Genomic DNA, 20,068 nt, shown 5'->3' with positions numbered 1-20,068 from the left:
GTTTAATTCTAGAACTACGTCCTCCCTCAAGAAAAAAAAAATAAAAAATGACTGTAAACAATAAACTATTACATTTTTTTACTTCTTTCTCTTTCTTTTTAACACATTTTACAGAATGTGACACAGAACTGAGCACCCCAAAAAAGTTAGTATTTATTTATCTGTATCACACGAAAATGTTACTGCTATTATAGGAAATACACAAGCAAATAAAGTTAAAAGATGGGGACATCAAAATGTCAGATGACATGACAGATGAACATTAGTCAATTAAATTACCGGGGACTTAATCTACTCGAGGTGCCTATCACACAGAAGGAAGGGTTTACAATGGAAAAAGTATACAAGTACAGTAACATGTTACTTTTTACTAATGAACTTTATTTTCTTTTTAAAACACTGCAAGGAAAGGAATTGAACACTCTAGTTATTGAGACAATAAATATTTCAGTATCACTCCAAATTGGGAAGAACAGTCACACAGCACTGCAGGACAAGTTGGCTCTGGCCTTTCTTTACACATACATAGCCTTGTGCTCAAGTTATAAGTAGTATCTCAAATGAAAATTAGAGGCTTTAAAATTAAAACAGTTTTTGTATATTTATGGGAAAATACTGTACTTCAGCATAAATGTGGATTCTTTCTTCCACACTGAGAACCCTGCCTCTGCCCACACCACCACATTTACTCAGTGTTTAATCCTATAATACATTTAAAAGCAAAAACAAAAAAGAAAGAAAGATTTCAGTTACTTATGTTTCTTTCCCAACTCCACCCAAGACTAAAGGTATATAGCCAAATGCATTCAGAATTTATTTGACTTCAGTTTTTTTAAAAAATCCCCTGCAGTGTAATTGTGCTATTCATTTGAAATACAGTTCATCTGTTTCAGCTAGCTCGCTCATCCTTATTCATTTCATTCTATTTCTGAACATGCAGAATATTAACACATTTCCAAAAGTCAAAACTGTATCGAAAGGCATGCAGGGAAGCATCATGTGCCCCTAAAACCTTCTGCCCTCTCATCCCTCCACCACACCTTGTATAAGTAATTAGTGTTTTTGTTTTCTAGTCGATCCTGTGTTTCTTTTTTGTAAAGATAAGCAGATACAGTTGACCACTGAACAATATGCTGACCCCCTACACAGTTGAAAATCCACATATAACTTTTGATTCCCCTAGACTTAACTACTAACAGCCTACTGTTGACCAGAAGTCTACTGGTAATGTTGATTAACACATATTTTATATGTTATATGTACTATATTCTTACAATAGAGTAAGCTAGAGAAAAGAAAATGTTATTAAGAAAATCATTTGGAAGAGAAAATACATTTAATATTAAGAGGACGTGGAGCATCATAAAGGTCTTCACCCTTGCAGTCTTCACACACAGCAGGCTGAGGAGGAGCAGGAAGAGAAGGAGCTGGTCTTGCTATCTCGGGGTGGCAGACGTGGAAGAGATGAAGGAGGTAAACGGCGGCAGAAGAGGCAGGTACACTCAGTGTAACTTTTATTGATATATGTATGTTTTCTTATTTCCCCTTCTTTTTTACACAAAGCATAGTATATGGCAGATGCTCATTTACATTTTTGCTTTTTTTTCCATTTAACAATATCTCCTGGAAATCTCTCCCTATCAGTTCACAGATACCAGATTCTTTATTCTTTTTTATGGCTACATAACACTCCATTATCTATACATCCCCATAGTTCATTTGACCAATCTCCATGACTGGACATTTAAGTATTTTCCAATATTTTACAGTGGTAAATAATGTTGTATTGAGTAATCTTTTTTTTTTTTTTTTTTTGAAACAGAGTCTTGCTCTGTTGCCCGGGCTAGAGTGAGTGCCATGGCGTCCTCCTAGCTCACAGCAACCTCAAACTCCTGGGCTCAAGCAATCCTTCTGCCTCAGCCTCCCGAGTAGCTGGGACTACAGGCATGCGCCAACATGCCCGGCTAATTTTTTCTATATATTTTTAGTTGTCCATATAATTTCTTTCTATTTTTAGTAGAGACGGGGTCTCGCTCTCGCTCAGGCTGGTCTCGAACTCCTGAGCTCAAAGGATCCGCCCGCCTCGGCCTCCCAAGTGCTAGGATTACAGGCGTGAGCCACCGTGCCCGGCCTGTATTGAGTAATCTTGTACATCTGTATTTTCATATTGGAACTGTATTAGCAGAGTAGATTCCTAGAAGTCGGATTTTGGGGTCAAAGGGTAAATACATATGCAGTTTTATTAGATATTGCTAATCCCGCTCCACAGGTGCTGTACCATTTTGCATTCCCACCTGCAATATATGAGTACCTATTTAACCACAGCTTTGCCAATCAAGTGTATTGTCAAGCTTTTGAATTTTTGCCTGACAGGGAGAAATGCTATCTCAGCACAGTTTTGATTTCATTCCTTTTAAGTGAAATTGAACATCTTTTCATATGTTTAAAGGCAATTTTAATGTCTTTTTGTGAATTATCTGTTCAAGTCTTTTACCTGTTTTACAGATTCTTTTATAGACGAAGGATTCTTAACCTACGGTCCACGGAGGAGAACGTGGGTAGAATTTATGGGGTGTCAGTGAGTTTAACTTGGAAAAAATGCATTTTTATTTTTACTAACTTCTATCTGAAATTTAGCATTTCCTTTAATTATGAATGTAGACAATAAACCATAAGTAATATTAGCACTAGCTATACTTCATTGCCAATATAAATCAGACTATTTTACAGTTGCAGATATCTTGAAATTATCATTTTCACTTATCACTACTTTAAATTAAAGACTTACAGAACAGCTGCCACACTGCATGATTATAGGTTTCCTGTGTGCAGATGCTCATGTGACGGAGCTGGGCAAGTATCAAGCAACTCGGCACCTAGTAGTCACTCAGCCACCAAATAGTGGTAGTCATGGGATCCCCCCAGGGTGACCAAGATATCTATGCTGCTTTCCACTATTTTCTATCGGCAAAATTCTGTGTCGACATATTTGAAAAGAGGTATCTATAGACCTCTGGAAAGGTTTTACAACTCTCAAATTTATTTCTACCACCATGGCATCAAAGTTGTATCATGCATCAGAATCCTTTTTAATATAAAAACCATATCACAGACGTTGACCTAGCAAAAGATGAATTCATTAATCTTAAAACCAAAAAAATACTTTATGACTGGAGTTAAATTTATAAAGTCTTGGAGAACTCTAGTTGTCCTGGAGAGAAGCTTATCTTTCCTTGGAAAGCAAGCTATAAATGTGTTTAAGTACATTTGCAAGAAAATATCTTTGTGAATCCGGATTTTCTACACTAGTAACCATCAAAACAAAAACCCAAAATCAACTGGATGTTCAACTTCATAGACATGTTACCTTGATAAAGACCACTTCACAATTTAATGTTGTTAAGCTATTCAACAACAGCTATCATACTGAGGTCCTAAAAAATACAATTCAACTCTAACTCGCTTAGGATTTAAATGTATTATCTCATTATTTAATGTACTGATAGAGAAAACATACAATTCTATATCACAAATTGATTCCAATGTTTTGCTAGCTGTATTTCAACATAGTTGGTTTTCTCTGTAATCCTACATGCTATGTTTTATACATTTAAAAACAATATCCCAATAAAAGGTCCATGGGCTTTAGAATGCCTAAGGACTCCATGGCATAAAAATAGGTTAAGAATCTCTGCCCTACATTTCAACCAAATGTGACAGCTTTAAGATAAGCAGGGTAATAAATCAATAAACACTTCCTTGTGCCACAGGACACAACACACTAGCTCCCCCCACTGAATAAAATGTTCACTGAAACCTGAGGAAGACAAGACTTTTAGCACTAAATAAAGCCATTGGTATATAATGAATTGTTCAATCATCTGTAACTTTCTAAACTGCATATTTATTGCACTGCCCAGAAAGTCTTGGAGCTACTCACCGTCAGTAGAATGCACATGGGAATTGCCAATCTGGTCCACCAGCAACATGAATACGAAGCCCAGTACAAGGGAAACACCGATGTAGGCGTGCAGCTGTGTGTGGTTGTGGTTGTGGCTGTGCTCGTGTTCATGGACAACTGAGATTTCTGCTGCTTTGTCCGATGCAATCACATTCTGTGTTTCACTTGCTTGGTGGTGTTTTCCTAGAGCAAAATAAACCATATAGAGAAAATATGTTTTTTCCCTAAAAATGTTTTCATGTAGAAGCTTCCATTCATTTGTATTTCAAGCTCTACTTACTTTACTGTAAAGACATCCACTTTCTATATTGCAATCCAGCCAATCACAAACTCCTTCAACTTAAAGTTCATGATGAAAAAATTTCCCAAGTGTCTTCTGCTTTTGGCATGCAGACCTTCTGACTGCCTATTATTCTCAAACCTGGGAAGTGGAAGCAAATCACCATGCAAGAAAGCAGTCATATTCCCAAAGGGACATCATCCCCAAATCCTCCTTTCTGTCTGAGAAATTCATGCCAATCTCATCAGAAACTACCCTAAGTTTTATTCTGATGAAAACAGGCAAATGAAGAGCAGGAACAATGAAAATAATTACAATCAAATTCATCTAGTTTACACGTAGGTTGATATAAAAATTACAAATAAAGAGCAAACTAAGTAGAAAGCTTTTAGCTTTAAAAAATATCAGCAGGCAATCACCAATAAGACATCAAAAGGGCTGAGCAGTTTAAGAGGCACATCCTTTGGTTTAAATTCAGTTCTAGAAATATCACAGTTGTTGGGAGATTCTGAATTACAGTGAATGACACCTGGCCAATTGATACTCCTAGTTTTTATTCACATATTTGACACTTGGAACATAAATGTTTCAAGGCTAAAATCCTTATCTTGGCTATATTTCATGAATAGAGGCTAGTATACTAGATATTTATCATTTATATTTAGATTAAGCACTTTATCCTTACCCCTCAATTAAAGAAATTCATAAGCCTGCTGTAATATTTTAGACCCTATCTTTTTTTTTTTGAGACAGAGCCTTGCTCTGTTGCCTGGGCTAGAGTGCCGTGGCGTCAGCCTAGCTCACAGCAACCTCAAACTCCTGGGTTCAAGCGATCATCTTGCCTCAGCCTTCCAAGTAGCTGGGACTACAGGCACATGCCACCACACCTGGCTAATTTTTCTATTTTTAGTAGCGATGGGGTCTCACTCTTGCTCAGGCTGGTCTTGAACTCCGGAGCTCAAGCAATCCTCCCACCTTGCCCTCCCAGAGTGCTAGGATTACAGGCGTGAGCCACAGTGCCTGGCCAGACCCTACCTTACTTTTAAGTCATTTTGGAGAGACACAAAGTAGATGTCATCTGAAGGTAATAAAAACCTATATATTTTTCTACTTTCTTAAAAATTTTTTTGTTCTCATAGCTCTTTATTTTTAACTTTTTAAGGTGGTAAAATATACATAACATAAAATTTACCATTTTAACCATTTTTAAGTGTACAGTTCAGTGGCATGAAGTACATTTACATTGTTCTGCAACCGTCACCACCATCCATCTCCAGAACTTTTTCACCTTCCCTAAGGAGTTTTTTAACCTCAGGATTTTTTCTATTAGTGATTTATTTCATTTACTTGTTTTTTAATTGTCTAAATTTTTCTTTTAAAAAAATAAATTTTATCGAGGTATTATTTACATACAATAAAATATGAGTTTCCACAAATGTAAAAACCTTAGTACCCACCAACAAGATGAAGATATGGAACATTTAAAATATCTCAAAAAAGTACTCTTGTGCGCCTCTGAAGTCAACATGTCACTCCTGGTTTCAGGCAAGCACTGATCTGCTTTTTGTCCCCAGTGAGTTTTTTTCCTGTTTCAGCATATTATACAAATGGTATCATATACACTCTTTTGTGTAAGGTTTCTTTTCCTCAGCATAACGTTTTCAAGTTTATTTATGCTCTGTGTGTAACAGTAGTTCTGGTTTTTTGTTGAGTTGTGTACCATTGTGTGGACATATCACAATTTGTTTATCCATTCACCTGCTGATGGACATTTGGGTTATTTTTATTTTGGTCTAATATAAATCAAGCTGCTGTGAACATTCAGGTGTGAGTCTTTCTGTAGACATATTTTCTTTTCCCTTGAATAATATCTAGGAGCAGAATTGATGAGTTGTATATATAACTTTATAAAAACTGACAGTTTTCCAAAATGGTGGAACCACTTAACATACTCAACAGCAATATATGAGAGTTCTAGTTGCTCCATCCCATTGTCAACATTTGATATTGTTAGGCTTTTAAATTTTAATCATTTTCACACACACAATCATGTCACCTGCAAACAGAGATAGTTTTACTTCTTTCCAATACTTATGCCTTTTATTACTCCCCCCCCCCCCCACTTATTGCATGCTAGAATCTGGATAGGATGTCAAGTACAATGTTAAATAGAAGTTGTTGAGAAGAGAGAGACATGCTTTGTTCCCAATATTATCTGCAGGTTTTTCAAATATACCTTTTCTCAGACCAAGGAAGTTTCTTTATTTCTTTCCTAGTTTACTGACAATTGTTTCATGAATGGGAATTTAATTTTGTCAAATGCTTAAATAATCAAATGGTTTTTCTACTTTATTTGATTACTTTAGTAAATTGAATTGGTTTTTAGGTACTAATCCCACCCTTGCTTTGCATTCTTGGGATAAAGTCTATTTGGCCCAAATTTATTATCCTCTTTAGATACTGCTAGACCCAATTTGCTAATATTTGGTAAAGAACTGTTACATCCATATTCATGAGGGATACCTGCAACTTTTTTTCTTGTAATATCTCTGAGTTATACTAGCATCTTAAAATAAGATGGAGTCCTCCTCTTAAGAGATAGAAAGAAAAGATCTCCTCTAGCCAATACATTTCCATTTTAGTAATTTAAACAAAGTCTGTGAATATCATTTAATAAAACCTCATGTTAAGCAGTTTTTGAAACTGATGAAGTAAGATTTATGGCAATGTTTTTTAAACTTTTAAAACCATGACTCATAGTAAGAAATTTTATGTCATGATCTAGTAAACATACAAACACATGAAAAACTTAAGCAAAAGTTTCACAAAATAATACTTAACCTTACAATGGTTACAATGAACTATTCTTGTTTCTTTATCTCTTTCTCTCTGTCCCTCTCTTGGTCTCATTTTAAATGCTGGTCTTTAGTCCAATTCACTAAATTGATTTGAAGACCCACTGAGTTGCCACATTCAGTTTAAAAGCACTACTGTAGGTAAAGAGAAAGTGTCAGAGGAAGCTATGGATGGTTTTGGAATAAGGGGCAGAAATTAGAAGCCTATACTGCAGTGGCTAATCAAAGAGAGGTGAATGCTAGACAGACCTAGGAGAAAAAGGTGGGCAGGTGGTATGTGCCCACCCTGTCCCTCACACAAGCAAAATTACTATTAGCAATAAGAATTTTAAGCCAATGAATTTACTGAAACCTCAGAGACAAGGAGTAATTAGGTTTAAGAGAGAAGCAGTAATGTTATACAATTAAAATGTAGCCTCATGGTAACATAAGTGTGTTTAGTTCGTGAAAAATCACTGAGCTATATACTGCCAGTAAGTGTAATTTCCTATTATAATGACATATATTTTATATGCAATATTTCAATAAAAAATTTAATAAACTCAAAATGCAGTACTCTGATGCCCAGCACTGAGATGGTAGAATTCATCATTTTCCACATAGATCTTCTTTATAGGCAGGAAAAATAGTTCAGCATGGTCTCTAGGATGTGGAATAGATGAAGTAAAACACTTGCTTTTCTCTAAAGACAAGGTAATTTGGGGTATGCTTTCATTTTCGTATGGAAAACCATGATTTAATTTTTCATACTTATGGATGTTAAGAAGCTACTCATGTGAAGTAAATCACAGCATCTTGGTAGTTACAATTTTCAATACTACTTAGAAAGACACCATGGAGGCCGGGTGCAGTGACTCACACCTGTAATTCTAGCACTTTGGGAGGCCAAGGTGGGAGCGTAGCTTGAGGCCAGGAATTCGAGACCAGCCTGGGCAATAGTGAGACCCTATCTCTACAAAAATTAAAAATAAAAATAATTACCCAGGCATGCTGGTGCATGCCTGTAGTCCAGCTACTTGGGAGGCCGAGGGAGGAGGGTCTGCTTGAGCCCACGAGTTTGAGGTTGCAGTGAGCTAAGATGATACCACTGCACTCCAGCCTGGGCAACAGAGTGAGACCCTGCCTCAAAAAAACAAAAACACCAAAAAAAGAAAGATGCTATGGAGAGGATCTGAATGATTATCTTTTCATAAGGTACTCACTTATTTAACAAACTGGGCTCCCATCTCAGCCTCTGCCTACTCTACGTGAGTAATGAATCCATGGGCCTTCCACGTTGCTTCTCTCAGATTAACACCTTTTCTTTCAAGGCTCAGCTCACAAGTCCCATCCTCCTTGAGATGTTCTCTGTGTCTTCCTCTCCTCATGTATACACAGCATACTGAAGGGTCTCTTCTATAGGTCTTATCTCCCTATACCAGAATTTAGAGATCAGCAAACTAGAGTAGAACAGCTGGTATCTGTTTCTGTAAATAAAAGTGTTATTGGAACATGGCCATATTTATTTGTTCACGAATTGTCTGTGACTGCTTTCATGCTACAACTGTAGAGTTGAATAGTTGCAACAGAAACCACATGGCCCACAAAGCCTAAAATATTTACTATCTGATCCTTTACAGAAAAGTTTGCCAGCTGGGCATGGTGGCTCACGCCTGTAATCCTAACACTTTGGGAGGACAAGGCGGAGGATCGCCTGAGGCCAGGAGTTCGAAATCAGAAAAGTTTGCGGACTCCTGCTGTCATTGATTGTTAATTTATTGACTTTCCATAGGCTATGAATCTTTGAAGGCAGACGTTATATCTCAGATCTCTGAACTGCTAACAATCAATATAAGGCCAGAAATCTAACAGACACTCAACAAATAGATCTTTAAGGCAAAAAATGGCTTCACTTCTATAATTTTAAATGTGGCATTTCATTTTAAAACTTATGGCATTTAACTATTTCCTAGCCAAAGTAGATTTTTAAAAATGGAAATAAAATATATCTTTTTAGTCTTATATCTTAATAGGTAACTTAAGTATGTGCTAAAAATTAGGTAAAAGGTTATGCTAAGCGTTTAGGTAAGAGCATGGGATTAACACCTTACTAAAAGGTGTTAGTGGATACTATTATTTGTGAACAGTTGTGTAATAATTTTTAAACACAATTAACTTTTGGGGTACCTGTAGCTCTGAAACTAAATGCCAACCCTAGTTACAACTTCCAAAGGGCAGTCAACATTATTTCCTTTTATGAGGTATAACTACATTAGAATTTTAAAATTTAGATGAGTATGATAAGGTCCTCCTATATCTTATCCCAATAATGCTTTTTCCATCTAAATAATTTTGGAACTGCACTTTTGGTACTGCCTTCAGAGTCAAGTTTATGAATCATAAAAAAAAAACTGTCTTGTTACTTTACAGTATCACCTGCTTTGGATCTAAATGGCATTGAATAAATTGATCACCTATCTTATTAAGAAGATTGGCATGGAATACATTTTATATTTCCCCAAACCAAAACAACTTTCAAAGAGAATTCTGCTGCCACTGATGACATTCATTAACATATGTTGCATAGAGGTAAATTCAAAAAGGTGTTTCAACATTTTTTGAACAGTCATTGGGTATAAGTACATAATTTTCTGAAGTTACCATTTTGAAGGAGTTAACACTTATTCTGATGGAAAAATCTAGCAAGAAAAATATCAGCAACATCTAACAAATATTGCTTGAAATAAGTAGGCTTCTGATTGAGGTTTCTGAGGAAACATCTGGATGCTTATCCAGTGATATTTAACTTTATATAAAAACATAAAATACTTATTGGGTTATAAACAATGGTAGGCATTATTGGTTTCATTTGCTAACATTAACCAAAAAACAAAAAACCTTAAAGTGAGCGTTAACACACGACAACATACACAAACCGATGCTGTTATCACTGAATATCGCACATCAGGTACATATGCATTTTTCATGCCACTAACAGGCAAATCATTACAAGCTCAATTCTTTCCCTAGATAGATATTCAGACAGAAATCCTTCTAGTAAGTTCTATCAGCACGGTATGTAGCTGCCTTATGTCACAGACACATACGTTAAATTAATGTGACAGAATAAATTTACTCTTTGATAAGATTTATTGGAGCTTCTCTTTCAGATTAATATGTACTTATAGAAAGGAAAAAATATGCACTGAATCAAACCCTTCAGGTAATCTGGCTTTTTTTTTTTTTTTCCTTTTTTAGGTGATTCCAGTTCTGATTTTTATATTTTTGGTCTTTGCTGATTATTTTTAATTTCTTAACTTTTATGTATAACTTGTAACCTTTATAGCTCTCTATTAATACTTTTTTTTCTGGCAAAGGCAAACATTCTTTGTACCTTACATGAGCCTTCTGTAAGTGAGGGGAGAGTAACTCTTATTTCATTATGATGTATTCTATTTCTATAAAAGAGAAAACCTGATCATAGTCGAATGCATAAAGTTAACACATTTTAAAGGGATGTTAATGACTCTTTGATCAAAATGTTATTGTGTTTCTGAAAGAAAAAAAAACTCTTATTAAGTTAGAAAACTTAGATTTCTTTAGCAGTAAACACTTCATCAGTGATTTTAAATTTCTTACGATGAACACCACGTAGCAGTGCCATTAAGAGAGTAGGCTTCAGAGTAAGACTGCCTGTGTTCAAATCCCAGTCCTTACTGACTGAGCACCTTGGGCAAATTATTCAACTTGTGACTCTGTTTCCTCACCTACAAAATAGTTTCCAACTCAGGGCTGTTGTAATGATTAAATTAGACAATATATGTGAAGAGCTTTGCATAATACCTGGTATATGGGAAGTGCTCATAAAATGTTCAGGGACCCAGATATATATATTATGGTAAATGGAATAATTTGAGATTCATTTTTAAACATTGTATGTTAAATATTTGGCTTGACTATCTGATCAGATACAACACTGAGCAATAAAATAATGCTGGGAGGAGGGAGAGTAGAGGGCAGAGATCATACGGTTTAGCAGACAAAATAAGAGATAAAAGAGAGAAATCATATTACTCCACGATCGACCAATCATTCACATTTCCAGAGTCATCAAAGTAGAGTATAGCAAGAGTCTTAAAGAGTTCTACGTTCATTAATGAAAGATAAAAATTAAACATAAAAGCAGATTTAACCTGTCCCCATTTGTTAATTAATTCATATATTTTTTTCCAGATTTATTGAGGTATAGTCGACAAGTATATCGAGTTATATATATTTAAGGTATACAACTTGATATAAAATATATGCATTGTGACACATGCACTACAATCAAGCTAATTAACATAGCATGTCACATAGTTACCCCTCCTCTCTTTTTTTGTTGTGAGAACACATAAGATCTACCCTCTTAGCAAATTTCAAGCATACAATATAACATAGTTAACCATAGTCACATTGTTGCACCAATGACTTATTCATCCTACGCAATGGAAAGTTTGTACCCTTTGACTAGTATCTCCCCATTTGCTCTTCTCTCCAGTCTCTGATAGCCAACATTCTACTTTGTTTCTCTGAGTTTGACCATTTTAGGTTCCACATGTATGTAAATGAGATCATGCAGTATTTGTCTTTCTATGCCTAGTTTATCTCACTTAGCATAATGTCTTTGAGGTTCATCCATGTTGTCACAAATGACAGGATTTCCTTCTTTGAAAAGACTGGATAATATTCCATTTTGTGTGTGGTGTGTGTGTGTGTGTATCACAATTTCTTTATCCATTCCTCCGCTGACAGACACATACGCTGATTCCATATCTTGGCTATCATGAATAATGCTGCAATGAACATGAAAGTACACATATCTGAGATACTGATTTCATCTGCTTCGAATATATATATGCGTAAGTGAGATTGCTGGATCATATGGTAGTTCATTTTTAATTTTCTGAGAAACTGTTTTTCTTTTTTTTTTTTTGAGACAGAGTCTCACTCTGTTGCCCAGGCTAGAGTGAGTGCCGTGGCGTCAGCCTAGCTCACAGCAACCTCAAACTCCTGAGCTCGAGCAATCCTCCTGTCTCAGCCTCCCGAGTAGCTGGGACTACAGGCATGCACCACCATGCCCGGCTAATTTTTTCTATATATATTTTTAGCTGTCCATATAATTTCTTTCTATTTTTAGTCGAGATGGGGTCTCGCTCTTGCTCAGGCTGGTCTCGAACTCCTGAGCTCAAACGATCCGCCCACCTCGGCCTCCCAGAGTGCTAGGATTACAGGCGTGAGCCACCGCGCCCGGCCAGAAACTGTTTTTCATAATAGCTGTTTTACATTCCCACCAACAGTGTACAAGGGATGATAGCCATTCTAACAGGTGTGAACTGATAGCTCATTGTGGTTTTTGATTTGCATTTCCTGGATGATTAGTGATGTTGAACATTTTTTCATACACCTGTTGGCCATTTATATATCTTCTTTTGAGAAATGTACTATTCAGGTCCTTTGCCCATTTTTTAATTGGGTTGTTTTCTTGCTATTGAATTGGTTGAGTTCCTTATATATTTGGATATTAAACACTTACCAGATGTATGGTTTACAAATATTTTCTCCCATTTTGTAGGTCGTCTCTTTGTTGATTTTTTCCATTGTTGTGCAGAAGCTTTTTAGTTTGATGAAATCCCATTTGTCTATTTTTGCTTTTGTTGCCTGTGATTTTAGGGTCATATCCAAATAATTATCGTCCAGACTAATGTCAAGAACCTTTTCCCCTATATTTTCTTCTATAGTTTAACAGTTTCAGGTCCTACATTTCACTCTTTAATCCGTTTTTGAGTTGATTTTTGTATTTGTTGTAAGACAAGGTCGGATTTGATTCTTCTACATGTAGATAATCAGTTTTCCCATACCATTTATTGAAGAGATTGTTCTTTCCCCACTGTGTGTTCTTGGCACTTTGTCAAAGATCAATTGACTGTAAATGTGAGGATTTATTTCTGGGCTCCCTATTCTGTTGTATTGCTCTATATGTCTGTTTGTTTTTAGGACAGTACCATACTATTTTGATCACTATAGCACTGTAGTATGTTTTCAAATCAGGTAGTTTGATGCTTCCAGTTTTGTTCTTGCTCCAAATTGCTTTGGCTTCAGGGTCTTTTGTCATTCCACATGAATTTTTGGATTTTTAATTTCTGCAAAAAATGCCATTGGAATTTTGATAGCGATTGCATTGAATCTGTAGATCACTTTGGGGGGTGTGAATATTTTAACAATATTAATTCTTCTAATCTATGAACACAAGACAGGGTAACAGGGTCTTACTCTGTCACCCAGGCTGGAGTACAGTGGCCCGATCATAGCTCAAACTCCTGGGCTCAAGCAATCCTTCTATTTCAGCCTCTTGAGTAGCTAGGATTATAGGTGCACATCACCATGCCCGGCTAATTTTTTTTTTTTTTTTTTTTTTTGAGACAGAGTCTCACTCTGTTGCCCAGGCTAGAGTGAGTGCCGTGGCATTAGCCTAGCTCACAGCAACCTGAAACTCCTGAGCTCAAGCGATCCTCCTGTCTCAGCCTCCCGAGTAGCTGGGACTACAGGCATGCACCACTATGCCCGGCTAATTTTTTCTATATATATTTTTAGCTGTCCATATAATTTCTTTCTATTTTTTTTTTTTTTTTTTAGTAGAGATGGGGTCTCGCTCTTGCTCAGGCTGGTCTCGAACTCCTGAGCTCAAACGATCTGCCCACCTCGGCCTCCCAGAGTGCTAGGATTACAGGCGTGAGCCACCGCGCCCGGCCAACGGCTAATTTTTTAATATTTCTGTAGAGACGAGGGTCTTGGTATGTTGCCCAGGTTGGTCTTGAACTTATGGGCTCAAGCAATCCTCCCCTCTTGACCTCCCAAAGCACTGGGATTATGGAGGATATCTAATTTGCGTCTTCTTCGATTTCTTTCATCAATGTTTCATAGTTTTCAGCATACAGATCTTTTGCCTCCTTAGTTAAATTTATGCCTAAGCATTTTATTTTAATTTTTGATGCTATTGTAAGTGAAATTGTTTTAGTAATTTATTTTTCAAATAGTTCATTGTTAGTGGATAGAAATTTTTGTATGTTGTTTTATATCCTGTAACTTTACTGTATTCATTTAATACTTCTAACATTTTTTTGGTGGAGTCTTTGGGGTTTTCTATACATAAGAGCATCTCATCTGCAAACAGAGACAATTTTACTTCTTCCTTTCCAATTAAGATGTCTTTTATCTCTTTTGCTTGCCTAACTGCTCTGGCTAGGACTCCCTTTTATTTAAATGTAGAGCAAAATGACAGAAAATCTACACAGATAACTATACCTCTCTGAAGAATTTGATACATGGCATTCTAAGAGAAATGGCAAAAATAAATGGGATAATTTATATTGGATCATTTCTGAGAACAGTTTTGATGATTATCCAGACAGTTACGAATGTCACATTTATGTTTAGGTTTTTGACCCAATACTCTAGCTTCCTAAACATATGAATTCTAATGGACCAAAGAATTATGATGGCTTCAAATTGCAGCTCCATAGTAAACAAGTACTGTAATGCTAAATAAACTCTGAAGTCCCCTTTTTTTTTTTATTTTGCCCTGCCCCCCAAACTCTGAAGTTCTTAAAATTTGTTTCTACAGAAATAGTTTTCTCACATGAAATCTGATAATCGTCTAATTCCAGTGATTTTAGAGGTGATTATAGAAGGGCATGGGAGAGGTTCCTTTTTACACTAATTAGTATTTAATAATGCTTATTAAAGTGTTAGAGCACTTAGTTAACATGGTATACTGAGCTCTGAAAAAGTATCTATTAATTACTGTAATCATCCACAGAAGAACAAAACCATAGGCTGTAGCAATATGTAAACAAACTGCTTTCTTGATACATGGGGAAAACTTGGTTTGATCTACAATAAAGAAAGAGAGGAAGAGGGGAGGAAAAGAGAAAATAAAGTAGCAAAAATGAATTAAAGTGATATGACTAAACCCATCAGCATGAACAGAGATGTGGAAAATTGCAGACAGCTTAGTTGAAAGGTAATAGCATGGTTGAGTTACCTCAAAAAAATTTTTAATTGAAAAAATTTAATAAGGGTGGTAATATTTGAATTAATTTTTTTAATTTTATTTTTAGAGACAGGGTTGTGCTCTGTTACCCAGGCTGGAGTACAGTGCTGTGATCTAAGCTCACTGCAATCTCAAATTCCTGGGCTCAAGTGATCCTCCTATCTCAGCCTCCTGAGTAGGTAGGACTACAGGCATGCACTACTGTGCTTGGCTAATTTTCAAATTTTTTTTGTAGAGACGGAGTCTTGCTATATTGCCCAGGCTGGTCCAGAACTCCTGACCTCAAGTGATCCTCTCACCTTGGCCTCTCAAAGTTCTGGAATTATAGGCATGAGCCACTGTGATTGGCCAATATTTACTTACTTTTTTTTTTTTTTTTTGAGACAGGGTCTCACTCTGTTGTCCAGGGTAAGGTGCAGTGGCATCATCATAGCTCACTGCAACCTCAAACTCTTGGGCTCAAGTCATCTTCCTACCTCAGGCTCCCTAGTAGCTAGGACTATAGGTGCACGCCACTACACTCAGCTAATTTTTCTATTTTTTTGTAGAGATGGAGTCTTGCTCTTGCTCAGGCTGGTCTCGAACTCCTAACCTCATGCAATCCTTCCACCTTGGCCTGCCAAAGTGCTAGGATTACAGGTGTAAGCCACGGTGCAGGCCCAATATTTTACTTCTTAAAAGGAACATTGGACACATTTAGTATTGGCTATGTTACAGAAAGCCCACCTTAACCTCACTCACTCAATTACAACAAAAACTCTGGACAAAACACATAAAAAACTACCTGAGGACTATAAAAAGTAAACAACAAGAAGAGTGAGGGCAGCAAAAACTTAAAGAGAAACCCTGCCCTTCTGGCCAGAAGACCAGGAAAAGGGGCTACTGAGAGGTGGTGAAGTAGAAGAAAATCTCCCACATTTTTTTCTTTTTCTTTTCCTCCTCTGTTTTCCTTTCCTGGTCCTGCCTCGAAGGGAGCCCCAGTCATAGAACTGCATGGCAGCAACATAAGCAGTTAAAACCTCAACTTTCTGGCTAGAGCAACTGGAAAAAGGGACCCCACTGGGCTGAAGCACAGGGGGGAAAACCTGGTTATTCTGTTATCTGCTATTTTGCTCTGAGGACAGCCCATGTCACATGGAATTGTGCAGTGACAGCACAGGCAGTCAAAACCCTTAGAGAAACCCTGTCTTCCTGACCAGAGGACCAGGAAAAGGGGCTCAGGAGCAACAGAGTGTGAAAAGAATACGGGACAGGAAAGAGCTGAGGAAGGAGTTCCCCTAATCTTACATGTAAATGGCACATGTCCAGGCTCACCCATGAACTCTGCATAGAGAGGACATACCCAAAGCAGCACTGTAAAGGCTTTGAAAACTGAACTAAAACGAGAACCATCACCCCAAAAAGGCAAAATAGAACTTGCAGTTTGAACCCAAGCAGGTTAATTGCCTGCTAAAATAAAAAAATCAACATTCTCCAATGATTTGACACAACTTAGACTCTCAAGTTATCATATTCAAAATGTCCAGAATACAATTCAAAATTACTTGACATACAATGCAACAGGAAAATCTGATGAATTATCAAGGGAAAAGATAAGCAAGTCAACCCCCAGATAACTCAGATACTAGAATATCCAAAGACTTTAAAGCAGCTGCTATAACTAAGTTCTCAGCGGTAAAGGTAAACACACTTCAGATGAACGGATGTCCTCAGCAGAGTAACTATTTTAGGCTCACAAAGCCTAAAATATTTACTATCTGATGCTTTACAAAAAAATGTTTGCTGATCCTGGTCTAAACACAATTTCAAGACAAAGATTGTCAAACTAGAGTTTTAAAAAGTGATCTAACTATATGCCATCTATCAGAAATCCATTTTAGTCTGGACATGGTGGCTCACACTTATAATCCTAGCACTTTGGGAGGCAGAGGCAGGAGGATCTCTTGAGGCCAGGAGTTTGAGGCTGGCTTAGGCAATAGAGACCCCATCTCTACAAAAAAAAAAAAAAAAAAAAAATTAGCTGTGCGTGGTGGTGCACGCCTGTAGTCCCAGCTACTTGGGATGCTGAGGCAGGAGGATCGCTGGAACCCAGGAGGAGTTTGAGGTGGCAGTGACCTATAAGGATGCCACTGCACTCTAGCCCAGTAACAGAGCAAGACCCTGTCTCAAGGAAACAAACAAACAAACAAACAAACCGAAAGAAATCTACTTTAAATATAATGAATGACATAGCTAGGCTAAAAATGAAAGGATGGAAAAAGATACACTATGTAAACACTGATCAAAAGAAAATTGGATGGTTATATTAAAATCAGATAAGGTAGATGTGAGAAAAAGGAATATTACCAGGAAAAAAGTGGGATATTATAAAATGATTAAAGAGGTCAATTCACCAAGCAGGCATAGCAATCCTAAATGTGCAGGCACCTAACCAAAGAGCTTCAATATTCATAAGGCAAAAACTGACAGAAATGAAAAGAGAAAACAGAGAAATCTATAATCACACTTGGAGACTTCCATATCCCTATCTCAGTAAGAGACAGAAGTAGAAAATCAGCAAGGATACAGAAAACCAGTATTATCAAATAACTTGACCTGACTTTTTTTTTAATTAAAAAAAAATTTTTTTTTTTTTTTCTTTTTGGAGACAAGAGTCTCCTTCTGTTGCCCAGCTAGAGTGCCATGGCATCAGCCTAGCTCAAAGCAACCTCAAACTCCTGGGCTCAAGTGATCCTCCTGCCTCAGCCTCCCAAGCAGCTGGGACTACAGGCGCAAACCACGATGCCCAGCTAGTTTCTCTATTTTTAGTAGAGACAGGGTCTCACTCTTGCTCAGGCTGGTCTCGAACTCCTGACCTCAAGCGATCCTCCTGCCTTGGCCTCCCAGAGAGCTGGGATTACAGGCCTGAGCCACCACGCCCAGCCAACCTAACTGACATTTATAGAACACTCCACCAAATAACAACAGAATGTACATTCTTTTCAAGTACACATGAAACATTCAACAAGATAAACCATATTCTGGACCATTAAAAAAGCATTTACAAATTTGTAAGCATTCAAATCATACTAAGCATGTTCTCTGACCATAATAAAATTAAACTAGAAATCAGTAACAGAAAGAATCTAGGGACAAAAAACCCCAACACTCAAATAATTGGAAATTAAATAACATAATTTTAAATAACACACAGATAAAAGAAGTTGCAAGGGAAACTAGAAAATATTTTGAACTAAATGTAGATAAAAATATATCACATTAAAATTTGTGAGATGCAACTACAGTACTGTTTAGAGGGAAATTTATAGCACTAAATTCATATATTAGTAAAGAAGAAAGACTTCAAATCAATAAGCTTCTATCTAAAGAAACTTTATAAAGAAGAGCAAATAAAGTCCAAAATAAGCAAAATGAAAACAATACTAAAGATGAGAGCAGAAATCAGTGAAATAGAAAGCAGAAAAATCAATAGGAAAAAAAAATGAAATCAAACATGGTTATTTGGGGGAAAAAAAAAATCAATAAAATTGATAAACTTCTAGCCAGAAGAACCAAATAAAAAAGAAAGATGATAAATTATTAGTATCAGGAATAAGAGACCTTATTCCAGACATTAAAAGGATATTAAGGAATTACTAGAACAACTTTATGCCCATAAATTCTTCAACTTTGAAGAAATGAATCAATTCTTTGAAAGACACAAACTTCCAAAACATACTCAAGAAAAAATAGGTAATTTGAACAGTCCTATGTCTATTAAAGAAATTGAATTTATGATTAAAAACCTTACAACATAGAAAACTCCAGGCCCACATGATAAATTCACCAGTAAATTCTACCAAGTATTTAAGGAAGAAATATTATTGATTCTATACAATCTCTTCCAGAATATAGAAGAGAAGGGAACACTTCCCAACTCTGCTTAAAGAGGCCAGCATTACCCTGATAACAAAACCAAAGACATTGTTAGAAAGGAAAACCTCAGGCCAATATTCCTCATTAACAGAGACACAAAAATCTTTAACAAAACATTAGTAAATTGAATCCAGCAATATATAACAAGGAGGGGTATATGTAAGTCTAGTTCAACATTTGAAAACCAATCACTTAATTCACTGCATTAACAGACTAAAAAAAGCTTCTGATGAAATTCAACATCCATTTAAGATAAAAACACTCCCATGGAACTTAGAATGGAACTTCCTTAACATGAAAAGGGGAATCCATTAAAAAAAAAAACAAACCCTACAGCTAACATCATATTTAATGGTGAAAGACTGAATGAGAAGAATAAGGCAAGAATGCCCACTTTCATTCCCAATCAACCTCATAGTGGGTGGTCTAGTCAGTGCAATAAAGAAAGAAAAAAAAAAGCAGATTGGAAAGGAAAGTATTAAGCTGTCTCTATTCATAGAGGGTGTAATTAGTTATGCACCAAATCCCAGGGAATCTTAAAAAAATTTTAAAGGTATTATTTACAATTTTACTAAAAACATGAGATATTTGGGTATAAATCTAATAAATATCTATAGATCTGTATGTTAAAAACTACAACAGCACTGATGAAAGAAATAAAAAAAGATTTAAATATATGGAGAGGTACACTGTGCTCATGGATTAGAAAATACAATACTCTTAAAATGTCAATTCTCCCCAAATTTATAGGTTCAACTAAATATCATCAATCAGAATCCCAGAATGATTTTTTTGTAGACATTGACAAGCTGATTTCTAAAATTTTTATGAATTTAATGAAAAAGCCCAAGCAATTTTGAAAAATAAAAACAGAAGACTCCACTACTTGATTTCAAGATTTGCTATAAAGCTACAGTCATCAAGAAAATGTAGTATTGGCAAAGGACAGACATACAGATCAATGAAACAGAATAGAGAATCCAGAA

The 20,068-nt window shown here is 36.2% G+C and overlaps 1 protein-coding gene across 4 annotated transcripts in view; it reads right to left on the bottom strand.

The window, feature by feature from the left end:
• Positions 1–20,068, bottom strand: part of SLC39A9 (solute carrier family 39 member 9) — a 51,601-nt gene that overhangs the window by 9,541 nt on the left and 21,992 nt on the right. For 3 of the 4 annotated variants that reach the window (XM_069488315.1, XM_069488292.1, XM_069488298.1), the window contains exon 3: positions 3,941–4,144. The exons of the other annotated variant lie outside the window; for it this stretch is intronic. In XM_069488315.1, coding sequence (XP_069344416.1) covers positions 3,941–4,144 — 204 coding nt within the window. The remainder of the gene's footprint in view (positions 1–3,940; positions 4,145–20,068) is intronic. 4 annotated transcript variants of the gene reach the window in all.

This window comes from Eulemur rufifrons, chromosome 2 (genome assembly GCF_041146395.1).
Source record: "Eulemur rufifrons isolate Redbay chromosome 2, OSU_ERuf_1, whole genome shotgun sequence".
Taxonomy (NCBI): Eukaryota; Metazoa; Chordata; class Mammalia; order Primates; family Lemuridae; genus Eulemur; species Eulemur rufifrons.
This window is presented reverse-complemented; position numbering and strand designations above follow the sequence as displayed.